General features: G+C 34.2%; 1 protein-coding gene across 2 annotated transcripts; it reads right to left on the bottom strand.

The window, feature by feature from the left end:
* Positions 1 to 232: 232 nt before the first annotated feature.
* On the bottom strand, positions 233 to 14,225 carry LOC131661444 (ABC transporter D family member 1). 2 transcript variants are annotated; one of them, XM_058930986.1, is made up of 27 exons: positions 14,013 to 14,225; positions 13,695 to 13,862; positions 11,862 to 12,008; positions 10,810 to 11,089; positions 10,231 to 10,455; positions 9,384 to 9,581; positions 8,772 to 9,226; positions 8,482 to 8,620; positions 8,315 to 8,393; positions 7,950 to 8,188; positions 7,526 to 7,830; positions 7,311 to 7,416; positions 7,067 to 7,225; positions 5,454 to 5,553; positions 5,269 to 5,377; positions 4,705 to 4,795; positions 4,037 to 4,161; positions 3,768 to 3,917; positions 3,606 to 3,678; positions 2,686 to 2,866; positions 2,451 to 2,609; positions 2,169 to 2,327; positions 1,839 to 2,075; positions 1,305 to 1,468; positions 1,072 to 1,124; positions 894 to 972; positions 233 to 649 (listed from the first exon to the last, which is right to left on the bottom strand). In XM_058930986.1, the coding sequence occupies exons 3-27, from the start codon at positions 11,921 to 11,923 to the stop codon at positions 563 to 565; spliced, it is 4,014 nt and encodes a 1,337-aa protein (XP_058786969.1). In that variant the 5' UTR covers positions 11,924 to 12,008; positions 13,695 to 13,862; positions 14,013 to 14,225; the 3' UTR covers positions 233 to 562. The 2 variants fall into 2 exon arrangements, with proteins under 2 accessions (XP_058786969.1, XP_058786968.1); XM_058930985.1 differs by having other exon boundaries at positions 11,862 to 12,004.
* Between the last annotated feature and the right edge of the window lie 1,231 nt (positions 14,226 to 15,456).

Genomic DNA, 15,456 nt, shown 5'->3' with positions numbered 1-15,456 from the left:
AAATTAGAATGACATTAAAATCAGTCATTCATATGAATCATATCACAAAACTAATTCTTATGCAGATGTCTTAGCCAACATGAAATGTGAATTAAGTTCTAATTAGATTTTATATAAGCGATGTCCAGATCAAGAGGGTTAACCGAGAAATGATGGACTTGAAGAAAAGAAACCAAACCTGTTACAATGAACGGATGATGGTACGGTAACAAAATATATCCAAGAGCTACTATATTTCAAGCTATTCTTTTTATTATTAAAACAATGGTTACAAAATATGAATAAATATCAACTACCTAGGAATATAAGGGGGGGACTGTACATGATTGATCTTAATATACTGCAGCTATAAATAGTTTTGTTTCAACTTCGTATCAACCATTTTGGTTGGTGCTGCAAAACTTGAACCTTGGAGAATATTAAAATGGTAAACCCAAAATGAAAGAAAATGGGGATACTATCATCAGCCAACCTTCTTTACGCTCAAGATAAGCCAGTATGTTCAAGACTCCGCAAAATATTCTAACTATGAGAGTCTGCATCAACGCTACCTACCAGAGTATCATTGCTTGATCAAACGGAGTTGCCAATTACCCTCGCCATCAATCAGCCGCAATTCCATGGAATGAAATGGTATTAAAGCAGGACGCTGAAGACAAGAGACGATAATTAGTCTGACCAGATTTGGTGTTAATGTTTAATAACTGACTCTGCTAAAACTGTATAAAAATCACATAGTTGTGTGCAGAGAAGGAATGTGCGTGTATAATTTTATAAGTAATCCTATATCAAGTTAAAGTAAGTACTTGCCGTATCCGCTATAGTGAAACAATGAAAACCGACTAATGATTTGCTCTTAATGCTTGTCAAAAAATTTAAAAGTAAAATCTTACTTGTGAGGAAGTAATAACTGTGATATCCATTTTCTTCGCTAGCCCATATAGGTGTTCTTCAACGTCAACACTTGTTGCACTGCGATAATTTTTCAGGAAAAGAGAAAAACAAGGTTAACACCAAATAATAACAAAACAATTCTTTTAGAGAAAAAAGTAAGAGATAGATCATACGTACTTGGTACACTCGTCCAAGATGCCAAACTTGGGCTTATGGAAGAACAAGCGTGCCTTCAAAACAAAAGGTAAATGTTAATTTAAACAGAAGAATGCCACAGATTTATTATAATGTCTTCCTCTAATTAAGAGTCAAGCTCAAAACTGAGGTCTAAGATCTATATTTAATTATTATTGAAGAAATTTAACAAAATCATTCTAGAATTACAAATTTGATAAAATCAATTCACATACCATGCCTAATCTCTGTTGTTCTCCAAGAGAGAGAGTATCTTCCCAATTTAAATTTGCATCCCAGCCATTTGTGTCCCTTTCTAAAAGATAATTCAACCGAACATCCTCCAGGATAACTTCCAAGTGCTTGTCCAACAACTTTATAGTATCAGGATGTTTTTCACCTGAACTAGCAAGATTCTAACGATCAGAGCTAAAATGGGAAAAGCAAAATAAACTAAATGCATCTTTGAAATGATTACAAGAGAATAAAAGGAAACCAAACTATAATTTTAAGCAACTAAATTTATATGAAAGGAAATATTCAACACTATAAATATGAACAACATGTAATCAATTTCATGCATTATCACGAGTCACAACTACAGGGATGCTAGGAAGAGAACCTATTCTCAAGTGGTGGCTAATAACCAAAAGCAAAGCAGGCAGCCAGCATCATTTTAAACTATCAAATGAACCACTGGTGCCCACACATCATTTTAAACCAGACAAGGGCGTTTCTTAAGCCAGTGGTATTTTATGCACTAAACATACCTTTTCCAAACATCTTCAATGCTCTAAACTCTGCTTCATCGCGGGATAGAGGGTATATAATCTGGTCCCTCAGTGTTCCCAAGCATGTGTACGGCCGTTGAGGAACATAGAAGATGCCACAACTTGATCCAGCATCTTGGTCCATACCTTCCAATGGTCTAGACAGTCTTCCACTTGCAATTGGCCAAAGTCCTCGAAGAACTCTGAAAATGGAACTTTTTCCACTTCCATTTGGACCTTTTGAAATATGATATGCAAGATTAAAATTCTAATCAAAATAGAATTCCCTCTCCCAAAAGGAAAAATATACAAAATAACAACTATACCAACCAGTAACAAGCAGGCTTCCCCCAAGCTCAACATCACATGTCAACTCCCTGGCCAACATCTTCTCAGAAGGAGTAATAATATTAACCTTAGAAAAAGAAATAACATCTTTAGAATGATAATCCCTCGCTGAAGATATAGCACCACCATTAATGGATTCCCCTGTGCATAAAAGAAAACATTAGCACATGAAGATAATGGTAAAGTATAACTTCTATACAAACAAGAAGATAACAATTTAAATGGCATGTTTGCATATAAATCAAAGTAACGGTGATAAAGTACCAGAATGTGCTGCATCCAGAAGCTCTTCAAGCTCAAAAATCCTATTAATACCCCCAGAAAGTTCTACAAGCTTCCTATTCAATTCAAGAATGTCTCCAAAAGCTAAAAAGCTTTGAGAAACAACTGATGCTAAGAACCTCAATGCATGTGCCAGCTCACCTGTAATATAGTACTGTGTATATCAGTGGGGAGCGAGAGAGAAATAGAGTAACTGAGAAAAGTCGAATATTCCTACCCTGAGTACTTATCGATGCACGGTCTCCTTTGTGTTCCATAGCATAGAACAAGCTCAGCAACCAGGTCACATTATGAGGTAGTTGCTTTGTGATGAAATCATCTAGTATACCAAACAGCCATTTCTTTTTCAGAAGGTACTGGGAGTGTGCCAGAAGGTCCTTGAATCTTGATTCAACCATCTGCACAATGTTCATAAAGTACATTTTTTAATCTACAGTGATCAAAATGCATAAACTGCAAGCTGAAGAAAAATCAATAAGCCATGCATTTCCTTTTGAACCTAGTCACGTGCCCCTGTATTTAGCCTGAGATCAATAAATTTTATAAAACAAAAACTTAAGCACGAGTTGTACATTTAGGCTTTGTTTGGGAGTTTGGAGGGGAAGGCTTAGAAAAAAGGGAAGGGCTGAGTGAAAAAAATAGAGGGATTTAGGTGGGAAGGGTTTTGGAGGGCTCATAAATTTTCCAAATATATTTTATGTTGATATAGTATTCTAAAAATAAAAAATATAATAATGATAAACACTCGTCTATCATTCTATACAAAATCATTCTTTCAAGAAATGTCAAATATTTCCCTATATTTTTTTAAAAATTCTTTTTCAGAACCCTTCATTTACCCTCCCCTCCAACCTCCCAAACAAAGCCTTAGGGTTTGTGTGTCCAAAGGAAGTGGTAAATGAGAATTATGAAACAGAATGAAATTCACTCCTGATCGCTTGTTAAAAAGGTCATGTACTGGTGAGTCTGATATTTGAGGGGTGGTGTGTTATTAGTTGGACTTCATTACACTTCCAATCATTCCACATTTGATTGTGGGAAGAGTGAGTAAGTAACTTTCAAACTGAATTTAACACACTCAAATAACCACACCCTAAAGAAAAGAGATATTAAATATTGTAGAGTTGGGATGCTCACGGATTTTTCTCTAGCACCGCCTCCAAAGAAAGCAACGGATTCAGCATGAGTACAAAGTCTCTCATGCATGAACCTAGCAGAAGCAGAAGATTAAAAAAGGTCAGTATTATTTTCACAACACTAGTGCCATGATTGAGGCAACACAAACAGTTATTGGTTTACCTAAAGAGTCCTTCAAGTTGTTGCTCTTGGCTTATCAAATCACCAAAATCTGGAGTAACAGTTCTTAAAAATCCAAGGCCAAGTAACATGTAAACATAGAGTATGGCAACTCCCCTTTGACCAGTTAACATCTTCATTCTCCATGTGAACCTTGAGAAGTAAAGTCATAGAAGAAAAACATCAAATATGTTGATTCAAATGCTAGTATAAAATGCATAGTGCTATGCTAGTAAAATATATTAATTCAAATTCATGAATGAATCACTCACCACAAAATATCTACGGATGGCTTTACAAGTCCAGTTACCAGTCCAGACAAGTCTGTGGTTAACTTCTCCAAATCTTGAGTTATCCTCTGATCTGCGTCAACACTTTTGCTTGCCATGTGGAAGACCTACAAAGATAAGCAGACAACAAAAATTTGAAACTAAATTCCAAAAATATAAAGCAATCATAACTACGCAGTAAACTGGTCTACAAATCAAAGTAAACTGGTCTACAAATCATTTCAAAAATAATCATGTTCAAAAAATTATAGTGCAAAGTATATTCTGAGTTACTCCCTCTGTCCCATATTATATAAGACGTTTTGGGTATTTCACACGAATTAAGAAACTTAATCATTACTGTATGGGAAAGACAAATTATGTATGACTTTACAGTAATGTCCCTTATAATTACACATGAAAGAGAAATTAAAAGAGTTGAAAGGATGAATAATAATAAATACTTGAAGGTATATTAAGAAAAAAATTATAAATATTGCATTGGAATTGTAAAGTGACTTATAATTTGGGACAAACTTATTTGCAAGGCATCTTAGAATTTGGGACAGAGGGAGTATCAAATAGCAACGAATATGACCAACAGAGTGTGCTTGTAATGTTCAAAAAATAGAGGAAGGAACAAAACTATTGAATAGTTCATTTTCAATTACCTTGTAGAAGACATTGCTTCTCAAATAGTTCTGTAGTAGATGTTGTGTCAAACGAATTCGCCACCCAAGGGCCAGCCTTGCTGTCAAATGCCTGAGGAGCAATATACAATTCACTCAAATTTTGATTTATGAAAGGAATAATAGACCAACAAACCAGACCCCCCCTCGTCCTATTTCACACTTCAAACTCTATCTATTCAGTATTCAACTTTCTCCCTTTTCATTATTATAGATTCATCAGAAAAGTTCTCAGAAACTTACATGGACTTCTTTAGATAATTAAAAATTTCATCTGATTAGTTGAAGATAAAAGAAATACATTCCAGATGGGTTTGTATCCAATCACCCTATTTCACACTTCAAAATATCTATTCAACTTTCTCTTTTTCATTTTTATATACAAAGGAAAATTTCTCAGAAACTTATATGAACTTCTTTAGATAATCAAACGTTTCATCATGAACCATATGTAAAATTAGTACTATCAGTTATTTGTTTAAGATAAAAGAAATACATTCCAGATGGGTTTGTTCCCAATTAGGGTTTGGGTTTGCACCCATTTACCTTATAGAAGGTGCAATGAAAGAAGATGCAGCACTTTGAAGTACACTCAGACCAATTAACCGAATAAAGGCAACTTTATCCTGCTCCAAAACAAACTTCACAGTGGTACCTAAGAACATAAATTTTATTTTAACATTACATGCATGGAATCTCAGAATAGTGATTAGTCAAAGATGGGAAAATACCATTAAGAGATGCAATACGATCTGAGACCCATGTTCTTGAAACAACAAGAAGAGCAACAGCAAGCAATTGTGCACCTTGTTTATCAAATACAGTGGGTACCTGAAAGCAACAGTCCACATAAAACATATTGCAAGCACATAAATTATATAATTTTTTAAAATGGGTATCTCATCTTAAGTCATCAATGGGAAAATGCACAAACAGCCATGTATTTGCATTCATTTAATCCCTATAGCATTGTGATTGCAAATGCATTTCTGAAGGTAAGCCCAAATATAATATAAATTAATGTAAGGCCTTCACCTAACACAGTTTAAGAACCATATGTAGCAGTCCCCCATTTTAAATTTAGTTCAAATTGCAACAAAAATTAAGAGTGGGCATATCTATTGTCCACACTTTAAGCCTAGAGGACTCGAGTTAAGTCACTGTGACCCCTTCACTGCTGACCAACAATATGATAGAACAATATTCTTTGGGAAGACCTTCAAGAATGATATCAAGTTATGCCTATATGGGGAGGAGACCAGATCGCCGACTGAGAAAAATGAATCAACAAATACTTCAATCCAATGTTAAACTCATAAGTTGTTCCATTGGCCTTCTTCGTATTCCTCAAATAAGTGCATTGTTTGCATGCCATTGCTCTAATTGGTGCACGGAAGTTATTATGAACCTGCTCCCAGAATTGATAGGGATGAAAACTGAAAACAGCCTATGACTTAAAAGTGGAACTTATCAGGGGAGGTTGTAGCCAAGAGAGAAATAATCAGTCTTGCCTATGACTTAAGTAATTATCAGGGAAGGTTGTAACCAAGACAGAAGTAATCAGTCTTGCTGCTCACAGGTCATGTAAGCATCGAGGATTTTACCTAGAACTCAGTCTTCTTTAGTAAAAGAGCATGAAGGAATCAACGGATTAACATGGAAGGGATGGAGACGGTGAGCTTTAATCACCTGCTAAACTTATTTCCATAATGAGAAAATTCTGATTTAATTTATCTAAGAGGGCATAAAAAAGGAGTCAGTATAGATGTTGGAAAAGAAATCAACAAAGATGCGCTTTAGAAGAACTCACCAACAGGACATACTAGTTATGTTATGCTGCATGGGATTTGCCAATGATAGAAAGGAAGACTTAATCCTTGTATACTGAATTAGGTTGAGATCAGATGCAAGATAGCTTATAGATTCTGATACCATGTTAAGAATGTGTGGTTGGGCCTAACTCAACCCTACAAAACCAGCTTTTAGGGTGAGGATTGCCCCCACTTATAAAGACATAACTCAATCCTATTAACTTTCAATAATCTTCCTCTATCTCTAGTTGTTTGACTCCTCTCCGTATGATCTACTCTCCTTACAACACAATCTACAGATTTTCTCTCTACATGCCTAAACCACCTAAGCCTATTTTCCACCATCTTTTATACTATAGGTGTTATCCCGACACTCTCTAATATTGTCATTTCTATAAGAATGTTATAAATAATAATTAATAAACCAAAAATGAATGCAGAATTAAGCACCAATTCACTACAGTTTACACATACAAACACAATGGAGGGAAAAAATAAAGATTTTTAGCATCATATCTACAGAAGGTACTCACCAATACTTTGCACATGGCAGCTACTCTCAATGGAAATATCCTGGTATTACCATGAAGTTGGGGAACAGTATATGGCAAAATAGTATGATTCGTAGATGGGGATGAACATATAACATCTGAAATATACGACTCTGCCTTTGAACTTGAGAATGTAGAGTCCTGGAAGAAAATTGTGGAAATCTTTAAAATCAATGTAAACGAAGAACAATGAAGACATCACAATCAAAATCAGAAATATCCGCACCGTTTTACTCATGGCAAATGCTCGTTGAACTGCTTTTGCATCATTCTTCCTATTTGTTTCTGATGTCTTCATTGTATCAATCCCCATTTCGGTAGAAGAGTCCTCCCTGGAGTTTAAATCTTAATCTCATCAATAATAACATAACCATAAAGTGTTTTTTTATTAATAACATAACTAGAGTGGAACAATGATAAAAAACATAGCTAAGTTCAAACCTTCTATAATGAACACTCCATCCTCCTTCACCATCTAAGGATAAAACCACATCATGAAATGCAACCAACGCTGGACGATGTGATATGGTAATGCATGATGTTCCCATGGCCCGAACTTTAGCACAAAACCGCTCTTCCATGTCAGTAGTGACAGCACTTGTGCACTCATCAAGAATAGCAAATTTAGGTTTGTGGTAGAAAAGTCTAGCCATGCCCAATCTCTGTTGCTCACCCAACGAAAGTTCATCGCCCCAATTTACCTCTTTTTCAGACGGGTAACGGTCCAACAGGTATTCAAGGTCAACCTGGAACACATACAAATGCAATTTTAGTGAATGATAACAATATATCAACAAAATTATCAATAAACTGCTACATATGTACGTGGCGTTGAGAAAGACATGGGGTTAGCTGTGAACTTTACATTTTTCAAAAGCTCCACCATCCCATAATCTGTGAGTGGTTCAACCTCTTGATGGGCAGTAAGAGGATAAATCAACTGATCACGAAGTGTTCCCACAGCAGTGTATGGCCTTTGAGGTACATAGAAAATTTCTTTATTAAGATCAGAGCCAATGCCGGGTTTCACAATATGTCCAGATATCAAAGGCCAAAGACCGCCTAAAACCCGGAAAAGCGAGCTCTTTCCACTTCCATTTGGACCTTCAGCAAAAGAGTTGTCAATAAGATGTCAAACTATCAACCGTTACAAATAATATTTTACAATGACTTTTTCAACAGAAGAAATGCATAATAAAATAATATCGAGAAGAGAGTTCAGCTGGCTACCTGTGATCAAAAGATTAGATCCTGGCTCAACCTTGAGAGTCAAATCATCCACCAAGACATTACCAGTAGGGGTCACAACCTGATTTTTGGGAGCAAAATTGCTATTAAAACATTTAAAACACAACAAGTAGTCATGGTTGATAGATGATTGGACGGATTTGACTTGCCTTGACATTAGAAAACTCAATGTAGTTAGCTTCGCTTATGCAATTTTTACTTCCTTTTCTTTGCAGGGATGATTTCTCATCTACCAAGCTTAGCTCCCTTGATACAGCCAGTAACTCATAAATGCGATCAGCATACCCACTGTAATACATACATATAGGTCAGAACTTCTAGGAAGACAATATGAATCTTATGAAGGAATTGCATATAAGCCACGCTTAATGAGTAGCGAACCAATAAAAGCCTCTAATATCAATTTATAAAAAGGAAAGGAAAAAAATATCAAATATACCTAAGACGATTGAGCCGTCTTGCACTGATAGAAAGAGTTCCTAGAGACTGAAATAAGGAAACTATGACACTGGTGTGATATCTTAGATTGCTTAACATCTCTGCACGCCCTAAAGTTGAACTGTCGGGCCTTAGATGACCAGAAAAGAAAGGTTCAATAATCAAAATAACAGCAAAAGTTGCACCAAGGTATTTCAACAAAAAGTCCTGAATCATGCCAAACCACCAATGGTCATGTAGCACTCTACTCATGTGCCCAACCAAAGTCTTAAATTTTTGTTGAATATGAGCTTCTTCTCTCTTCTCTCCACCATAAAATGCTATACTTTCTGAGTGAGTCCTTAATCGTGAGTGCAGCTGTCGGTACTCTCCCTCCAGTTGCTGTTCTGTGGACATAAGTTTCCCAAACGAAGGAGAGAAGTTTCTGATTGCAGCCCCGGCTCCAAGTACATAGGCCTGAAAAGGCCAAAACAGTATATTGAGGGAAAAAAAACTGATTCTAACATCATATCTAAGCTTTAAAAGCCACTAGCAATTAGCAAAAACTCAAAAAATATGAGCAGAAGCTGTTGTGAGAAATCTATTTAACAGTATAGTTCAATTACTGACATACCAATATCCAGAAGACATATTTTGGGCTAGCATACGAACAAAGCCGCCAAGTATATAGAAGTCCATCAGCCACTGCTGTTAGATCATCTTGGACAATTTCACTCAACTCTGAACAGAACTTCGGCACATCACTAGCAATTCTTTGCTCTGGGTTTGCTATACGACCATCAACGTGTGATATTTTGTAATATACCATGTTCTGAAAGAAAAATAAACAATAAACATTCAGCAACACTAACGACTAAAGGGGCCCACTACGAATGCTGTCAATGCATACTAAATTACTAAGAATTTTAAAGTATTTATTGAATAGTGGAAATTTATTCTGCTTTGAGAGGGTAGAATATCTGCTCAAAGTCAGAACACTTTCAAGTAACTTCCCATTAAAGGAACAAGACTAGAATAATCCTGGTTAAGAGACCATTCAAAGATCCTAAAGCTATGCCAGATGATAACCAGCTGGACAATCAAGCCCTATTTTCCTTTTTTAAATATTACTAATACGATATATTATTAATACGATCAAATTCCAGCAGACCAATTATGGACTGTTAGCCAGGCTAAATAAAAGTCCATGACCATATAATATAAGCAGAAGACAGCAATAGAATTTAAGGTGCCAACAGAAAAATTCTGAAAATATTTTAGAAGTGCATTTTCAAACACCATGTCCAGAGATGACAACAGACTTATCATGCAAATGTGAAAGGGGGAAAACAAAGGAAGGATGAAAGTCGATAACTAAAATACATACACTTCACTGGGAAGCCGGAACTAGAAATATATAAATTGACCAATAGTTCATCACAAATAATCTAATTATATGTATACAATTCAACATTTTATACCTCAAAATAGTGGGAATGAATAAGCTTTGTCAGTAATTTTCTGAAATGAAGACTCAAAGTCCCTGTTATATACTTTGATGTAGAATGAATGGTTGACAAGAGGAAGCACAGAATAATATTTTCTGAAATTAACCGAAAAAACAATGGTGCACGCCGAAGAAAAGCAGCACGAAATAGGAAGCCTTGCACTTTAGCTAGCCTGTTGCTCAAAGCAGTTCGCAGCACCTGTAAAAATTTAAATGTGTCATTGGCTTACATTTATTATTCGTTTCTTTTTGTGGGTGGGTGGGGGTCAACTAAAATATTTGTAAATGTGGCAAGCGAGGCATCACTAAGCAACGACTAGATTTATATAATTTCAAACATGAATAGAAAGAATCAAATACCGTGATGAATACTTGAATATGTATTATTATTACTACTACTACTACTATTATTATTATTATTATTATTATTATTATTATTATTATTATTATTATTATTATTATTATTATTATTATTACTATTTCTATGGTTCATCTCAACTCAAAAAAAAAGGCCGAGCACAAAGCATAATCTTCCACAAGAAAACACCCTTACCACTGTGGCAACTAAAGATAAAAGATTCTTCACACCTAATTGACCCATCTCAGATAGAAGAATTGCAGTAAGGACTTGAAGTGACTTCAAGCCTCCTTTCTTTTGTTTATTTTTTGGTGCAGTTGAGTCATTCATAACCTCTTCCTTTGTTACTTCTTTATTATTGCCGTGCTCATTGCAACGACCAAATAAATCACGTTTATTAACTCTAAACCTTGATTGCATATATGCAGCTGTTCCACCAGCAACTAAGATACCAGATGCAAGTAGTAAAGCTTTCCTGTCAGTAACCACATGAAGAAAGGGTCAACAATAATACAGTATACATGCAAAACAAGTTAAAAACCTAATAATTTAATCAACAACGTGATCAACCCAGTTATGGAAAGAGTAAAAAGATACTACTATTAATACAAGGAAACATGGATAGCATCAATGTAGAAGATAATATGATATTTCATGCAAAACCAACACAGCAATGAGATGCATTGCCCTCAAAATGGAACAGAAACGAGAAGGAAATTCTAAGATCAAATATGAAATATTAAATGGATGCTTCAGCCTCAGAAAGATTTGTCTCTTTCTTGGACCCATCTGATTGCAACTAAGTTGTGAATAGAGCATATAGAGAGTGTATTGTTAGCATTTATTTTATTCATAATTACTAGTTTCTAATAGTTTAAACAAAATAGCATTAAAAGTCTTGAGAATGGAGTAGAGGGATTTTGAAATAGTAGAACCAATATGCTGCCGCCTAATCTTTTATTTTTGGATGAAACAATTATCAGTGTAGTTTTGGTGCAACACCCATTATCATGTTTTGGATCTTTTTTTTCAATTTCACTATGAGAATTCTATTAAAAAGACAATCAAAATGAAGAAAACTATGAACTAAATGGGAACCATGCATAAATCAGAACTTACTAGACATTACAAAAAAAATAGCTGATAAAACAGACTTGATATTTAAGCTAATATTGAAACAGAGTTAGGCAAATAATTGCCAATCATGAGTTTAAGAATCACCAAAAGAAACATATACAGTTCAATACCTCTTCGAAGCCAGAAAACTCTGGCCATGCCGAGTTAATTTCAACAGCTGAAGGGATGGCATTACAGAAGTTCAACCTCTCCCTTACTTATCAAAGAATGGAATAGTGGTAGATGCTCCTAGTAAGTCAGGAGCACGAAAAACCTAGCTTGAATGATAATCCAACAAAAAACAATAGGTAAGTAAACAGATTTGCAGGAGTTATAAGTCTTTAAGCAAAGTATAATACTTAAGCACACCATGCTCCCCATATTAATTAGGCTTCCATTTTCGCGCCAGACTATGTGAGTATAATATTGATATACATATCTCTAATAATTATGATCATAGTGCTCTACGGAACATAAAACATAAGCTCATCAAATCAAAAGCTTGATTATAGAATCAAGTTTTACAATTAGAAACAAAAGTGTGTATAGTGCAACATGCAAGTGCTATTTATTTAAGCATGATAGCAGTCATAGACTTTCGCATAGCCTACCCCTTGGTGGAGAACATATTCAAACAATTTGTGAAAGGAAGAAAAAATGACAAAAGGAAAATATAGCATTCTTCAAAAGTTAAAAAATGTTTGCTCTAACCTTAAATTAGATCCCTGCATTAGACAGACAGGGACAATTCTCAAGGCATTGATTGTGTGTAGCCAATAGATTGGGACATTGTGCTGATCATACACAACAACAACACCTAAGCTTTATCCCACTAAGTGGAGTTGGCTACATGGATCAAACCACGCCATAATGTTCTATCAATTATCATACTTCTATCTAACTCATTAATCTAAGATTTATTTCATACTTTCTCATTTAATTTTTCTAGGTCTTCCTCTAGTTGTTTGACTACATTTCCGCTAATGAACTATCCTTACTAGATAATTCATAGGTCTTTTCTCAATAAGTCTAAACCACCTAAGCTTAGTTTCCCCCAACTTTTCTCCTATAGGTGTTACCCCTACTCTCTCTAATGTTGACACTTTTAATCATATCTCATTCAACCTAACCACCTATTCAAAGCAACACCCTCATTTCTTCTACATTGAATTTATTTTCGATTTGTTCTTTACAACCAACACTGTCATATACAACATCGTTGGTCTTACCAATATTTGATAAAAAATTTCCCTTCAGTTTGAAGGGTACTTTTGTATCACATAAAACACATGGAACCTTTCTCCATTTCAATCACTCAATTAAATTTGATGGTTTACATCTTATATTTCTCCGTTGTTTTGTACTATAGAACCAAGATATTTAAACCGCGTAATTTGTGGTGTTATGATATGATCTCCAACTTCTTCCTCTAGTTTAAAAATGCTTATGCTCTTTGCTAAAATTACATTCCATACTCTGTCTTGCTTATATGCCCAAGTAAAAAAAACATGGGTTGCATGGTTTTTCTTAAATACTTGCCAAATCCATGACCCAATAATTAAGTACAAGCCATTCCATTTAAAACACAAGTTTTGCTACAAAGTAATTTAGTTTGCTTCAAAACTTCTGCCTTGTTTAAATATTTTCTATGATTTCAATTTTTTTAATGCCTCTTACGATTTCAATTACTATATCGTTTACATTTTTATGCTTTTTACACAATATCTCATACTGTACACATACCCTAACTTTTAGAAATTTCGCCACCCCCATATTGGTAGGTAGGTACTCATACCCACCCGTGTACAAACAACCTAACACACCAAGGTAGTTAAAAAAATTTAGTCTTTCGCACAATTAATATCGTATAAACCATAAATAAATCATGTAGAAACAGAAAACTAAACCACCGACGCGGTAGTATCAATCATACACTACGAAGGCAAAAAAAAAAAAAAACTAACCTTCAAAGCTCGATAGTGTTAACCATGCCCCATCCAAAAGCGAGTATATTAAACCTTATAGAATATAAAATCCAATCTCAGAACGAGATACAAACATTTGTTAGCATTGACAATTACTGATCGTTGTAAAAACCAATTTCAGCAACGATCCGTTTTAGCAGTAATGATCTGCAACAAAAAAAATTCAATTGTTCCACCGTAAAAACCTCGATTAACAAATCGGATATGGAGCGATAAAAATTAAGATGTGAAATCAGCAACAAGTGGAAGAAGTAAAGAAGAAAACAATAGATTTTGAAGGATATTCGGTTGAATTACGTGGAATTGGAGATTTGAAGATTGAGAAGAACACAAGGTGTTTGAAAAAATTCGGCAAAGTGATTTTCGAGAATATATGGGAGAGATTGGAAGGTGATGCAAGATAACGAAATTGAACTTCACTTTCAGTAGTGATCGGGTCGGGTCGGGTCGGGTTGGGTTTTCGGTGGTTTATTTTGTTGGTAATCGCATTGAATGTCAATCTGGTGATCGCTGACGGGTTTGGTTTGGTACCAAGCGATATAACACAGTACGAATACCCACGCTAGTGGGTTCGATGGCGATTATTTTAAGGATATTTATTCAAATTATTTAAAACAAATACTGAATCTAAATTAAGTATAAAATTATTTTTTAATTATTTAGGGTAATATTAATATGGTATTTATTGTCATTAAGGGAAAAAGGTTATATAATAATAATAATTGATTCGGTTAGTGTGATGCAAGAAGACGTGTGGATAATAAATGCATAATTGGATAATCGTTAAAACCGATATTTTAGATCATGTTAGTGTTAATAACAATAATGCTATACTAGTATCAAGATAAATGTATTTGATATTAAGAAAATTTTAATTAGTATAGTTAATAATGAAAAAATAAATATCAAACTCTTTTTAGAGGGATATAGGAAATAAATATTAAAACTTAAAAATTTATAATCCAAAACTAGTAGTACTAAATTAGGTTCATCTTTCATAATATTTAAATTACACTATTTTTGTTTCTTATTTTAAATGATTATTGATCAAAAACACTTGGATGAGATGGTGAGATCTCTTTTAATTTAAATAGAGATTTACGGTTCAAATTTAACTCAAACACACAACAGTGTTAAATTTCTTAAAAAATATTTGTCGTTAATTATGATAAGAGAAATGCCAACAACACTCTCTTTTGAACACTCTTTCAAACACTTTCTCTCTTATTGGTTGAAATATGTGTGGGTCCTACTACTTTATGTGAGACCTAAAGTGAGGGGCCCACACATGTATCAACCAATAAAAAAGTGAGTGCTGGAGAGAGTGTTCAAAAGAGAGTGTTGATAGCACTCCTCATTATGATAATTCTGCACAGAGAAATTAATCAATGCGATTGTATGTAGAAGATTGCACAATTATTAAAAAAATAAAGTTGGTTATTGAATTACATCTTATATCAAGTATTTTTGTTGTAAAATCATGCTCATTTAGAAAATCTCTTTATATTAGGACATTGAATGCAATTCAAATTATAAAAAGAATTTTTTTAAAAAAAGCAAAAGAAAATTAGGTTTAGCCATACAAATACAATAATATATTGCATATTTTATTTTTAATTACGAGTTTTTAATTAATATAATATGATATTGATTTAGAAATATAGTTTTTTTTAATGCTCTCTATTTATTTTTTCAAAATAATTAAGTTTAAATTTAAAATTTATTTAAGAAATCTTAAAAA

This window comes from Vicia villosa, linkage group LG3 (assembly GCF_029867415.1).
Source record: "Vicia villosa cultivar HV-30 ecotype Madison, WI linkage group LG3, Vvil1.0, whole genome shotgun sequence".
NCBI classification, from domain to species: domain Eukaryota; kingdom Viridiplantae; phylum Streptophyta; class Magnoliopsida; order Fabales; family Fabaceae; genus Vicia; species Vicia villosa.
This window is presented reverse-complemented; position numbering and strand designations above follow the sequence as displayed.